At 40.6% G+C, this 14,686-nt stretch overlaps 1 protein-coding gene across 4 annotated transcripts in view; it reads left to right on the top strand.

The window, feature by feature from the left end:
* ELL2 (elongation factor for RNA polymerase II 2) overlaps nucleotides 1–13,617 on the top strand; it is an 84,902-nt gene extending 71,285 nt beyond the window's left edge. For 3 of the 4 annotated variants that reach the window (XM_059694061.1, XM_059694060.1, XM_059694058.1), the window contains 5 exons: nucleotides 2,469–3,036; nucleotides 6,667–6,733; nucleotides 9,665–9,836; nucleotides 11,821–11,865; nucleotides 11,958–13,617. In XM_059694061.1, the coding sequence (XP_059550044.1) occupies nucleotides 2,469–3,036; nucleotides 6,667–6,733; nucleotides 9,665–9,836; nucleotides 11,821–11,865; nucleotides 11,958–12,074 (969 nt within the window). In that variant the 3' untranslated portion in view covers nucleotides 12,075–13,617. The remainder of the gene's footprint in view (nucleotides 1–2,468; nucleotides 3,037–6,666; nucleotides 6,734–9,664; nucleotides 9,837–11,820; nucleotides 11,866–11,957) is intronic. The other variant, XR_009452619.1, reaches the window with a different exon arrangement.
* The last annotated feature ends 1,069 nt before the right edge of the window (nucleotides 13,618–14,686 follow it).

Genomic DNA, 14,686 nt, shown 5'->3' on the forward strand with positions numbered 1-14,686 from the left:
AGAATCAGGCGCCTTTGCCGCCCTGGCCAGTGATAGCAGGAAGTAGGGGTGGAGCCAGCGATGGGAGCTGGGCATGGTCGAAGCTGGCAGTCCCAGGAGCTAGGGGTCCCTTGCCTGGGCCTAAAGCGGAGCCCACGATCGCGGGGCCGCTGCAGCTCTGGGTCCCCGCTGCCCGAGCCGGACGCCTCAGCCAGAGGCGTTAGGCCTGGGCAGGGGCGGAGCCTGCAACCGCGGGGAACTGGGGGTCCCCCGCCCAGGCCTAACACGTCTGCCGGAGGCCTCAGGCCTGGTCAAGGGGCCGATCCGGTGATTGGTGATCGGAGGGTGATGCGGGTCAACTCCTCTGGCCAAGGCATCAGGCCTGGGCGGGGGGCTGAGCCGGGGATTGGGGGGATATGATGGTCCCCTTGCCCAGGCCTGAAGCCTGGGTCAGAGGCATCAGGCTTGGGCGGGGGGTGGAGCAAGCGATCAGAGGGAGATGGGGGTCCCCTGCCCAGGCATGATTCCTGGGCCAGAGGCTTCAGGCCTGAGCGGGGGCCAGAGCCAGTGATCGGGGGGAGATGGGGGTCCCCTGTCCAAGCCTGACACCTCTGGCGGGGGCGTCAGGCCTGGGCAACAGGCCGATCAGGTGATCAGAGGGTGATGGGGGTCTACGCCTCTGGCTGAGGCATCAGGCCTGGGCAAGGGGCAGAGCCAGCAATCGGAGGGGTCTGGGGGTCCCCTGCCCAGGCCTGAATCCTGGGCCAGAGGCATCAGGCCTGGGCTGGGGGCAGAACCAGTGATGGGGTGAAATGAGGGTCCCCTGCCCAGGCCTGACGCCTCTGTCTGAGGCATCAGGCCTGGGCAAGGGGCCGATCCTGCGATTGAAGGGTGATGGGGGTCAACGCCTGAGGGCTCCCAGTATGTGAGAGGGGGCAGGCTGGGCTGAGGGACACCCCCCACACACACCCAGTGCACGAATTTCGTGCACCGGGCCCCTAGTATGTTTAAAACAAGCAAGCAAAAAATTCTTGCCATTTTTATTTTCTGAAAATAATTTCAATTAGATCCCAATCAGAACGCTGCAATTAGAAATTTAATCTGGCTTAGTTTCCCCTAAGCAATTCAGTTTGTCTTGGAAAAAGGTACGGAGATCCTGGAGAGTATTAGAGTTCAAGCCTGCTTGGTTCTCAGAGGGCCCGGCCAGCCTTGAACTCTCTCAGTTTCAAAGGTCTTTGGGACTGACAGTGGGATAGACCTCTTTATCCCATACTGCTGACAGAATGCTCCTCTCTCTGGACTCCCCTCCCAAGGATTAAAGAGGCAGGACAGATGTGTGACAAGCCGCAAGCATGCTCTGGGTAAAGGCTATTTGTGTCAGAAAATATTAGCAGCCTGTTGTGAGGAACAGAGGAGGAACAAAATAAAAGCATTTCTGACCTTGCATGTACATTATCTATAGAAGTCTCAATTGTAATGCCACTTACCATGAAGCTGCTTATATTTCTGACCTGATTATATACTAGGTGCCATATCAATGGTGCTAAATTGAAAACAGATTAAATTAATGGGATGATTAACTTATTTTATCTCAAGCTGCAGTTTAAGCCACAGTATTTCATTGGATGTATGCTTTATACTTTTCAACTATCTGAATTTTCTTTTTAATTTAAATATTAATGTTGCTGGATTGGGCTAATCTTAGCATGATTTTTTAAGTGTTTGAAACAGTAATTCCATATCATTTTTATGAACCAGTTATTAAGACTTATTTTCTAATCTAGTGAAGGGGAAAAATGAGTAATATTTTAACAATGAATAGTATTTCAGAGATACTTGGAGAAATTACTCTGAAGGTGCTGGCTGTTCCCATTTCAGACAGGTAAAATAATAAATGACAGTCAAAATATTCATAACTGGAGCATCTTACATTAGAGATTAAGTGTAGGCTTACTGTTCTGACAGAGTGAAATGGTACAAACTGCGTCCTCCTCTTATTTATTATAAATAGGTCAGGAGGCTACTTCTGTTTAGTACTCTCCTGAGTGGTAAAATTCACATAAATTGCAATAGTCTCTGAAAGAACTTCAGGTGGGGCTATATGATCAAAAAGATAAGAACTCCAACAAACATATACGGGGTGGGCAAAAGTAGGTTTATAGTTGTTCGTATGGAAAGACATGCAGGTTATGATTATTAACAATAGCTTTATTAACTCAAGAATCTCACCGTGGCACAGTAAACCTGCTTTTGCCCACCCCTGTATTTGCCAGATTCTACTTCTTTACATTAGACAAGAATTTATGTCACTTGTGTTTTTGTGGCTTGTTTGTTTGTTCTTGCTTAAGTTTGGAGAAAGGTTTAACTCAACACCAGTGATAAACTTAAGTATGAATAAAATAACTCAGTTATTCTTATGGTAACCAGGGATGCATATATTGAATTTTAGTGCAAACTGGCTCATATTTTTTTTCTGTTCCTCCCTCCAGAAACGGCTTTTAGAGTCAGAGTTCATTGATCCTTTAATGAATAAAAAAGCTCGGATATCTCACCTAACAAATAGAGTGCCGCCAACATTAAATGGTCATTTGAATTCCACCAGTGAAAAATCTGCAGGCCTCCTGCCGCCCCCTGCAGCTGCTGCCATCCCCACCGCTCCACCACTGCCTTCAAACCACCTGCCTGCCGCCAACCCTCCTCAGACTGTAGATTCTAACTCCAATTCCCCTAGCACTCCAGAAGGCCGGGGGACTCAAGACCTACCTGTTGACAGTTTTAGTCAAAACAGCAGTAACTGTGAGGACCAGCAAGATAAATATACCTCTAGGACTTCTCTGGAAACCTTACCCTCTGATTCAGTTCTACTAAAGTGTCCAAAGCCTATGGAAGAAAACCATTCAATGTCTCACAAGAAGTCCAAAAAGAAGTCTAAAAAACACAAGGAAAAGGACCAAATAAAGATAAATGACATTGAGATGAATGAGGAAAAGGAAGAGGACCTTAAAGGAGATGAGGAAATTGCCAAGCTGAACAACTCCAGTCCAGATTCCAGTGAAGGTATTTTATACTTGTAAAAACCAACTACACATGTAAATTAATGGGAAGAGGGGACTGTCATAGTGTGAGGTTAGGCTGTTTATAATAGTATCAAAGGAGCTTCCATTCAGTTATTAATTTTAGTATTGTGGTTTTGAGAAGGCTTTTTTGGTCTTTTTTTATATACCTATTAAATGTGGTTTCTATATCTATATATATAAAAAGCCAGCGACCAGAACACTGTAACGACTGGAACAACCAGTGGCTATGACGCCCACTGTGGCCAACGAATCCCCTGATCGGGGGGTGGGGCCAGCTGGCCAACCTCCCATGGCCCCTCTCTCCATCCATCCCCGCCCCTGCTTGGACTCTCCCACCCCGATCAAGGGCACGGCAGCCGGCCAACCTCCCGCCCCCCCGCATCCCCGCCCCTTGGCCTACCCTGCCCCTGATGGGCCCCCACCACCCTGAGTAGCCCACAGCCCCTCTCCCTGGCTGGCCCCGCCCCTGATCGCCTGCCCCCCAAACCCCAATAGGGGCAGGGGCAACTGGCCAATCTCCTGCAGCTCCTCCCCCCACCCAGCTCCACCCCAGATCAGTCCCCCCACCCCAATTGGGGTGGGGCCCGCTGGCCAATAGCCTGCCGCCCCTCCCCCCAGCTGGCCTGGCCCTGATTGGACCCCTATCAGGGGCGGGCCAGCTGCCCAACCTCCTGCCATCTCCTTTTCCTGACAGGCCTGGCCCCAATCTACCTCGAATTCGTGCACTGGGCCTATAGTTTGTTAATAAGATGGTGAGTGACATTTGGAAATGACCCTGTCATACTCAATACCCCTTTAAAGAAGGGGGACTTTGCTGCCCTTTTCCATACTGTAATGGTGTTATGCAACCTCAACATGACCTATTATATACCATTCTTGAACTGATTTAGCCAGGCACACGATTAGCAATAAAAATATTCATTTCCTTCTCTTCCAAAGAAACAGGGTCACCCTTGCTTTAATTAATACTAGAGGCCCGATGAATGAAATTAGTGCAAGAATAGGCCTTCCTTCCCCTGGCTACCAGCACCAGCTTCCCTCTGGCACCCGGGACCCAGGCTTCCCTCACAGCCCCGGCTTTGTCAGGAAGGTCGTCCAGAAGGACGTCTGGTCTAATTAGCATATTGCCCTTTCATTATTATAGATTAGCAAAGGGGAAATATCAAATTCTTTATAGAACAGACAAGGTGTGAAATTACATCTACAGATTTATAAAATCATCTTCATTCAGAGTAAAAGCAATCTGAGTAAACTAACATCATTTGTTATTAGTAAAATTAATCATTTCAAGATGTGGATCTTTAAAAGCCAAATATCTAGAGACCCAAAGAAGCTTAACATAATGCTTTACCACTAAAGAAAAGCTAACCAATAGGACAGCTTACCTGGGATATATTGATTTTCAAAACCTAATAACAAAATTGGATTCTTTTTTTTAAGAGCTGTCCTCTAAAGCATAATGTTGTACATGCCAGCACACAGAAGACTCCAAACCCATTATTTAGCATTGCTGCTCATTTTAAACCCAACATAACTAAGGCAAAATTCCCCAGGAAAATACAACTTTAGAAAAATTATTTTAATGAATAGAGCTTAAGGAGTATTGTCTTTCTGTAACTTGCCCTCAATATTGAAAGTATATAGTCCTTAGATTTAACTAGTGTTTTTACCATGTGAGAAGTTTGATTATAGAATATTTTGTTACAGTGCCTTTATTGATCTGGCTTGAATATATTGCATGCCATGGTATATCTGTTGAAAAATTGGCATCATTAGTGGGCTAAGAGATAGGTGTAAGCTTTTTTCCTCAAACACTGTCATATAGACACAGGTCAGGACAAGCAAGAGGTAATACAACCTCCTGCTCAGAGTTAGTACATCAGATCCCTGGGTATGCCCCACTCTCCCCACTCCCCACCCTCAGATGGTGATCCTGAGTCAGAGGTTAGTGCTGGGAAGACTGTGTCCCAGGATATAGAAAACTTCTTTAACTTGGAGGCCTGGAGAAGCAGACTTAGTCTTTCTGAATCCTTCAATGAGGATGTGCCATCTTTCAAAGACAATTGAGATGATCACAAACTGAGGAAAGGTCAGACTCACATCCCCTGTACCTTTTTGTTGGAACTTAGTTGGTGTCTGTGTCAAAGGAGAAGCCAGGTGACATGCACTTGATGTCTTTTCCTTTAAAACTAAGGCTGTTGTAAAAACAGACTTTTTTATCCTGTGAATAAAATATACAGTAGTCCCCTTTAGCTCTAGTCTTGTTTTCTGTGGTTTCAGTTATCTATTGTCAACCCTGATCCAAAAATATTAAATGCAAAATTGCAGAAATAAACAGTTCATAAGTTTTAAATTGTGTGCCATTCTGAGTAGTGTGATAAAATCTCATACTGTCTCCCTTTGTACCAACCAGGATGTGAATCACCCCTTTGTCTAGTGTCTCCACCCTGTATGCACTACCTGCCTGACAGTCACTTAGAGTTGGCTGGGTTATCAGATCGACTGTCTCTGTATTACAGGGTTTGTGTTCAAGTAACCCTTATTTTACCTAATAACAGCACAGAAGTAGTGATGCTGGCAATTCAGATATGCCAAAGTGAAGCTGTAAGTGTGTGCATGTATAGGAAAAACAGTATATGTGGGATTTGGTACTATCAGGGGTTTTAGGTACCCACTGGGGGTCTTGGAACATATCACCTATGTTTAATGGGAGACTACTATGAACAATAAGTCCACAGAGTTTGCATAATTTGTTTAGTATACTTTGTCCTTTTTTAAAATATTAAATCAAAAAATTATCAAATATTCACTTTTGTTTTATATTGAACATGTATGTTTTGCAGGCAGGCGGGGTTACGGCTTGAGTTATTACTTTAATTCTACTTTGAATGATAAAAATTACTCAAGTAAAAAGTGTAAACATACCTCCTGGAAATGGTGCATTCAAACAATTGAAATACTGAGGAATTTTATACACTTCATAGCATAGTTCTGAGTGACTAGCACTTTATCTGTTACTTGTCCTTTTAAAAACAAATCTGTTATTATGAGGGTTAGTGATTAGAGGAGTGCAAATCAGTGTTTAGTAATAACTTATTTTAAATTACTTTAAAGCGATGGGAAAATTTCCTACCCAATTCCACTGTCTGCATACAGAAAGGGTAGCAGTAAAAATACAGTGACGGAAGCAGTCCGCTACCTGCCTTCACTGTCTCGTCTGCCTTGTTTGAATCCTAGGAAAAGTAGATGTTGCTGTAAAATTTTATCTCCCATTGTCTGGCTGCATCTGCCACCACAGTCTTTGAATTACTGGGCAGATGCCACAACTGTTGCTGAAAGAATAGAAGATTGACCTTGGGTTAAGATGGAATTCCTTTATTGTGCAGACACTGCAGTAGCCAGGGTACTTTCAATGCCTGGCGTTGGTTCTGCTGGCGCTGGTCATAGGCCTCTATTGTTCGTGTTCAATTGTATTCCTTGCTCACTGTTGCTTATTGAGATGGAAGAACGGGATTTGAGGGAAAGTGCTCCAGATGTTTCTAATCTATTTTAGAAATATAGGCATTTGTTAACCATACTGTTGGTGAACACTTGGATTTTTTCTTTGTAGGCGTTAAAGAGGGTTGCCCGGCCTCCATGGAGCCGCCTTCAACAATTGAACTCCCAGATTATTTGATGTAAGTTCAGATGTCTGCCATTGGGAGAGAACTGTTTAATTTTAGAAAGTTTGCAAATTCTTTTCCCATAATTTGCAAATCAGAAAAGTAACAAGTTCCAGAAATAGTGTCCTGGAGCCACCCCTGCAATTGAAAGGCTGCCATTAAGCCTGCTTGTCCCAAATCCACCCAGTCGGTTTCAGCAGGTTGTGCCTCCCCCTGCTCAGAGCTCTGCTCGGGGCCTTAAGTATAGAGAAGCCTGTCCTTTGTTCCGGGGCCAGGCCAAGCTTTTGATTATGGAAGATTTTAGGGATCGGACTCTTCAAAGCTGACAGTCTCTCAATGCACAGACCTTCTCTGCATATGTTACTGGTAAAGTGCTTAAACCTCTGCAGTTAATACAAAGTAGAGACAGATTGATTTTGTTTAAACAAAGCTATGCCATCAAATTAATTTTAAGAGGAGAGAATAGTAAAATTTGATCATCTCACTTTACTACAGGTTATAATGTCTTTCTTGTGGCAACAAGTTGCTAAACGCTGAGCTGGGGACATTTTTGTAACTGGCTATCACAGAAATTATAACTTGGACACATAATTCTAGCTTTTTTACAGACTCAAAGGCTTCATAAGAAGAAAATAATTAAGTTGCAAGAGCCTGGAAAAATGGAGAGAGAAAGGGCAAACAGGTCTAGCTGTCGATAGCTTAAAAAATGAACAAATGTGCAAAATAGCTTTAATCTAGAATAGAAACTGGAATTTGAGCTGTATGAACAGTTTCTCTTAATTTAGTACCATCTCATGATGGACAAAGTTGAATTATGCCATTTAGCCCTCAATGTCCAATGATATGTTCATTTTCAGAGTATAGAGAACATTTAATACTTAAAATGTGATACTTTTGCTTAACAGTAGTGTGAAAGCTATTGTTATTGGCGAATGATACAGCAGGAAACCATAAGACTGGTTATCATCTCTTCTTACGTAAAAAGAAGCCATATTTAGTACTCTCTCATCTGAAGCAGTGTATGGTTTTGGATTCTGTGCAGGAGCTTTGAAAAGCAGGCACCACTGAGTTGGCCCAGGAAGGGCTGGTTAGGGGACAGCACCTGTCTCCACCGATGATGCGGGGTTCATTTCTCCAGCTCAAACCCATTTCTCCTTAACAGTGCTATGAAAGTTGACACCCCACTCAAATAATAACTGCATTACTGTTCTCTCATTCTCTCATGATGGATTTTGAACTCCTCTTTTTTGCCCTAGTGATGTATACTTGTTATATATGACAGATCATGTAGGGAAACTGAAAAATAATTCTGACCTTCTCCCCATGGAGTAAGGCTGTGTTTTTTCAACCTAATCAGTTAATTCTATATTAAAAAAAAAAATTTAACTTACTGATGTATCTGCCTCATCAGTGCATTTCTGTACACTTATGTTTTTAGCTCTTTAAAAATTACAAAAATATATAACCTATGTGATTGCTTGCTTTATTTAAGTAAAAGCAATTTATTTTAACAAAAAAATGTCTTGTATATATACAAAAAATATTCTAAAAATGGTGAGAAAGCATGAATTTTCAGAAAAATTACCAAAAATAAACTTAACTTGCTTTCATAAGAAATTGAAAGATCATACTATAAAACCTTAATGGTCAACTTCTGAATAATGCATACTTAATTACAGCATTCCTGATTTTTATATAATAAGAATACTTCTGCTACTTCTGGTTGTAAATTGTCCAAACTGTTTAAAATTTTATTCCATTCTTGCATTAAGAACCAACAGTAGAACTCATACTTTTTGATAAAAATAGTAAAATGCTTTTTGTTAAAATGCCAGTATAATCAAATAATCTTCTATAATAGCAACACAGCTGTTGGTCAGTTTGTAATTTTCCTAAGGAATTTATTAAATGAAATATTGAGAGTTTTGAGAAAGAGGGATGAGTATTTTGCTAACAGATTGAACCTGAATTTCACAATCTGTTTAGCCATCTCCTCACATATGCTGTCCCGGGAACGGTCTCCCTAGTGGGCTCCCTCTGCAGTGCGGTGAGGACATCCCCGTCTGGAAAGGATTGCTTCCTTGCTGGGCTGGCGGTGTTCCTTTTACAGCACAGACACCAGCGGGGCAGCTTTAAAACAGCATACTACCGTAGTCTCCATTACACTTAGAAATTAAACCTCCACCCTAACTCAGCATGAATAAAAATATTAATGAGGACATTAAGGTTGCTCACTGCATTACTTTTCTCACATTTCCAACTAGGTATCTGTGCTATTACATTTTAAATATAACTGGAAAGTTATCTGAAACCATTTTGGAGAGGATTGAACCTCCAAGGTTTTCCCACAGTGAAGAATATTATGTACCCCCTGGGGCTACCTGTTTGAAATTGCTTTGAAATCTCAATTTTTATCTCAATAAAGTCAAGGGATTTTTGCATTCCATGACAGAAGCACAGAGTGCAAAGACCCTGATGTGATCCCAGTCCCTGGATCCACAAATAATATGAATATTAAAATGCTGGTTTAATTTACTTACCACTGAGTAAACTGACACTCTGTGAAAATAGCCTTCGTTAACCAGGTCCCTAGAAGTGTTCATACCCCAAAGTAAAACAGCTTTATGGCATTTTTATTAAGAAAGTAAATTAGACTAATAGCACAACACGGCCTTTCTGTTACACAGGTTGTACTGTGTCATTTTTTTAAATGACAATTTCCCTTTTGTATTTTAAATATTTGCCTAATCAGAAAGGGAGAAAGGAGAGGAAGCCTGAGGCACCTTGGTGGCAGCAGGTGTGAAAGGCCTAAAGGCAGATCCCCTCATAATTCCCTTGTCTTTTTATACTAATTTTCCTTCACTGAAGCTCTTCCATGGGAGACTTTCACCTGGAAGGTCTTGGAAGGAGTGACATGGCTCTCTTTTATCCTGTTTTCCTTATTAGAAAATATATCGCTATTGTCTCCTATGAACAACGCCAGAATTACAAGGCTGACTTCAATGCAGAGTATGATGAATACAGGGCCTTGCATGCCAGAATGGAGACTGTAGCTAGAAGATTTATCAAACTGGATGCACAACGAAAGCGCCTTTCTCCAGGCTCAAAAGAGTATCAGGTAAATGCATTTGTTCATAGAAGACTGACTTTCATGTTTTACTTTTTTCTCTGCCTGGCCCAACCCCCAGGCCCCCAGGCATCCTGTTAGCCTTCAGAGTAGGTCTTCTTGCTGACCAGCTTCTCTGCAGCTTTTAGCCTCTATTTAAAATTAGCTGGTATCTAAATATTTGAAGTAGTGCTTCAACCTGTATTTCTGTCCGTGGAAAAAATAACCTTCTATTTAACGTAATATGTGTAAAATATGTAATATATGCTTAATACATTTACTATACTATGTGTAGTGTATTGGGAAGAATACCAAACACAGATAAACAGGAAAACAAGTTGGATTTGGGATTCATCAAAACATTTTATTGCATTGTCAACTCAACTCAGGCTACAGCTCCAGATCTGGTACTGTTCCCCAAAACTCCAATTCCAAGTCAATACTTTAAGTAATTTTTAAATAACCTCAGTCTGGCATAGAATATGGAAGATGTAGACATGAAATATAACAAGGGGCTTAATACCACAGAAGTTTGGGGTTTAAGTGAAGAAAAACATGGCGCTTACAGCTGTTCCAGGGATAGACATTTGTTAGCAGGTAGTGATCAGTTTCACTTTCCTACTTTAAGTGGTAATAATATTATTACAGCTCAAAGAGCAACAGAAGCCTGACCTGATTATTCTCATGGTTCTTAGCAAAAGGGTTAATATAAACGAGTGTTTCCTTGCTTGCATAGACCAGATAATTTGGTCGCACTTCACAGGCATAGATGGTGCCGCCATCCCGGCCCACTGCCATTGTTCTGATAGGAACCCAGCAAGAGAATGGATGAGTTTTCCCACAGGGGAGGGCCTGTGCCCTAGATATCCATTATGACTTCTATTAGGAGGGCTTAGTCTCTTAAACAAGCCACCTAGAATTATATATTTTTCCAGAGGAGTTGGTGTTTGAGGATGCGAGAAGACGGTGATATGGTGGTTTCGGGTTTGTAGTTTTCTATGTAGTTATTGACCAGTGTAACATGATTGTATTCCAAGGATTGTTTGGTGGTTAGAAGTAGCTCCAGAACCAGAATGCTGGGTTTGGTTCCAAGGTCCTACCATTTAATACTTGTGTGACCTTGGGCAAGTTACTTAACTTGCCTCAAAATCCCCATCCATAGAATGAGGTGACCATAGATTTGTGCAGAATAAATGTAAGCATTTGGAACCTTCTTAGATCCATCGTACATCAGGTTATATGATACTTAAGGGTTAGCCATTTTCCCCAGCCACCCAGTTTTCCTCCCTAGAGATAATCAGTAGTGCTGGTTTCCAGTGTATTCTTTAAGAGTCGCGCATGTGCGCATGTGCATGCATGTGTGTAAGAGGTATATACACAAGCAAATTCACATATATACCACACATAATTAAATCCAAGAGGTGTAATGACAAGATACACTATTGTGTTATGTTCAAGTAAGTTAAACTATGATACATCTTCACCTGATTTCATTGAGAAGAAATATGCATCTTAGAATTAATGAAATTAGAATATATATTCTGTTTCCTTCTTTTAAACAAATGATGTCATTGTATAAATAGTTCTGCACTTTGCTTTTTTAACTGAACAATACAACTGCATCTTAGGGAATTTTTAAATATAAGTACATAAACACTCCTCCCCTGTTTACTGCTCTCCTTAGTATTCCTTTGCATGGATTAATGGACACTTCGATGTTGTTTACTATCTTTTGCTTTACAAGCAGTGCTGCAGCAAGTGACCTTCCACACACATCACTTCACTCAGACACCAGTAAATCAGAAATAAAGTCTAAGTGCCAAGCCAGTTTTGCATTTGCTATATTGATAACAGTTGCCAAATTACCTTCCTTAGTAATTGTACTGATTTACATTCCCATCATCAATATTTCCCCACACCCTTTCAAATGTGTGTTAACTATATATATTGAAAACAAAAAAAGTTCTCTTCTGATTTCTAATTTTTAATTTTGTAGAATGTTCATGAAGAAGTCTTACAAGAATATCAGAAGATCAAGCAGGTGCGTATCATTACTGTTGGTTTTCTGACATGGAGTTGGGAAGTAATTACAAACTATGTAACCTGATTCCTCCTGTTCTTTTCCATCTACAGTCTAGTCCCAATTACCATGAAGAAAAATACAGATGCGAGTATCTTCATAACAAGCTGGCTCATATCAAAAGACTGATAGGTGAATTTGACCAACAGCAAGCAGAGGCATGGCACTAGAGCTCTGCTTGGACCAGAAGATGTGAATAAACTTAAGCTTATTTATTTAAAATTCCAAATGAGTTGCTCTAAGATTCTAAAAAAGGAAACTTTGCCTGTTGAAAGTTTCAGTATTTGTAAACTTGAGTTAACTATTTTTTTTCTTTCTGTCCTCCTCCCACAACCCCTAATTTCTTTGCCTCCCTGCAATTTTGAAGCTGCTTTTTCTGGTCCTTCCCCGCCCCCCCCCCCCCGCCCCCCCGTCAAGACTTGTGTTTGTCAATAGAAGTAAATTTTTTTAGATATTGGGGATCCAGTATCTATACTTTAAATCAGTTTTTTTTCTTATAAACTTGTTTGTAATTAGCAATGATTTTTTTAGATATTGGGGATCCAGTGTCCACACTTCAAAGTTATGTGTGTTAAAAAACAAACCAGTAATGTGCAAGGTGAAATGCGTTTGGATAAACATAAGCCTATTTTCTGACCTTTCTTAATGCAAACTCTTTGCCTTAAATGGTAGAATATTTAGAAATTTGCACAAAATACAAAAAAAATTAAAACATTGTATTGGAGGGTTAAGAAATAAAAAGGTCTACGAGTATGTATATGTGTGTAGCTACACATACACATATATATATACAGGCTGACTTAATCTAGAACAGTGAAGTGCCCTGCAAGTTAACCCCCCATTGCAATGGTTGCCTTAAGGTGTTTGCTAGTTATGTACATAGTGTGGTTAATCATTAGCTACACTGCTTCCCACCTGATTGGAGCAACGGGAAGCACACTGTGGCCTACCAGCGTCTGAACGCGTGTGCGCGACCTGTGTGTGTGCAGAGGTGGTGTGGATGTGAGCGTGCATGAAGGAAAAAAAGCTGCTACTCTTAGTAGGCCAAACGCTCAGGTTAAACAACTGACGAGTGTTACTGTAGGTTTTTGTTTTTGTTCTTGTTTTTTTTTTGTCCAATTGCTACTTCTATTGTGAAAGACAAAAGCATTTCCATTTCAACTGTTTGTCAGCTTTGTCGTTGGGCAAAATTGGTATGTTATGAAAATGAAACAAATCTATAGTTTTGGGGCAAAATTATAAAATTAAATATGTAGGTGAACTATTTATATACTGCTATAAAGTATTTTTTGAGGAGAGATGTGCAAAGAAGTTATTACCTACATGAAATGTATATTTAAAGATTTTTTTCTTCATCCTGGGTGCCAGGAATATAAAAAAGAGTGGATATATTTAACAATAGCATACTGTGATTCATCAAACAGCACAAACTTTCAGTTCATGGAGTTTATCTGTTGACGTTGATTTAAACTATCACTTGTTTTATCATGTGGGAACATAAGTTATGTCAAAATGTAAGGATTTTGAACTAATGTTGATTCAAGTTGTGTTGTCTTACCGTATTGTCTTTTCAAAGTGCTGCCAGTTAAAAAGGGAAGCATTATGTTTACAAATCTGTTTTGAAATGTTTGCCAAATTTTGGTAGTATCTTTAATAAAGATGTTTGTCTCCAGCATCCAAGAAATAAATTACTCTGTTGTGTATCACTGTAAACCAGGAAAATGTTATTATCTAGAAAACCTGAGAGAGCATGTAGATGAACTTTCTCTTTGGAGTTCTTAGATAATGTAGAAGTACACAAACTATACCAAGACTAAAACAAGACCCTCTACACTACAACTCTATAACATTATTGCAGAAACTTAATTTCTATGTAGCATGAACCTCCTAGGGAATTCGATTTCTTTTAGCATTGAGATCCCTGGTGCTCTTCTTTTTCCTCAGAATTGGTACAATCATTAGTAAATGTTAATTGATTTCAAACTTTCAATTGCAAAAAAGATAGGAAACTTAATTGGGGGTAAATTTGGTCCTCAAATTATTATGGTGGAGTCTGCTGATGGATTTGTCTGTAGATAATGACCTCATTGGTGTTTAATCAAAGATTGTGTGCTGCTATTTGCTATGAGTGGTGTTTCTCAAAAGCAAGGTGCTTGGACCACTTACATCACCCAAATTAGAATCTCTGGGTATAGGGTCCAGGTAGTCATCCACTACCTGGTATCCTCCAGGTGACCTGCAAGCTAAAGTATGAGAACCATTGGCTTGGATGTAGTGCTAAACCTTAGGTCTCTAAATCTCAAAGTCTTGAAATGAAGTTCAACTGTTGGCTTTTTTTTTTTAAACCACCTCTGTCAGCAGGCACACATCACTTTTTCCTCAAGATGAGAGGCACCTTCTCAATTGTTTCACTGCCAACTCTTATTTCAGAACTTGTTTACAGACAAGTCTTCTAGTTAGGTAATTGTTAGCCCTTAGAGTTCCTACCCACCCACATCTGCACATCTTCTGGTTTACAAATTGGGTAATAGAAGCTGGAGATGCTTTACAAAAATCCAGCACTGCATACCCATAGACTTGACCACAAACCTATAAAAGCCTTAATTTAGACGTTTAATGTGTACCATGTGCAGATCCTTATAAAATGTGTATCAGTTATAAATCTCTAACTCTGCTGCTACCTGAGGCTGCATCTCTTTTGAAGACAGGCATAAGCCTATTAAAATATATCATTTTTCATATCCTACTGTTAGATTTTTAGATACTTTCAAGTCATTGCTGC

This window comes from Myotis daubentonii, chromosome 4 (genome assembly GCF_963259705.1).
Source record: "Myotis daubentonii chromosome 4, mMyoDau2.1, whole genome shotgun sequence".
Lineage (NCBI taxonomy): Eukaryota > Metazoa > Chordata > Mammalia > Chiroptera > Vespertilionidae > Myotis > Myotis daubentonii.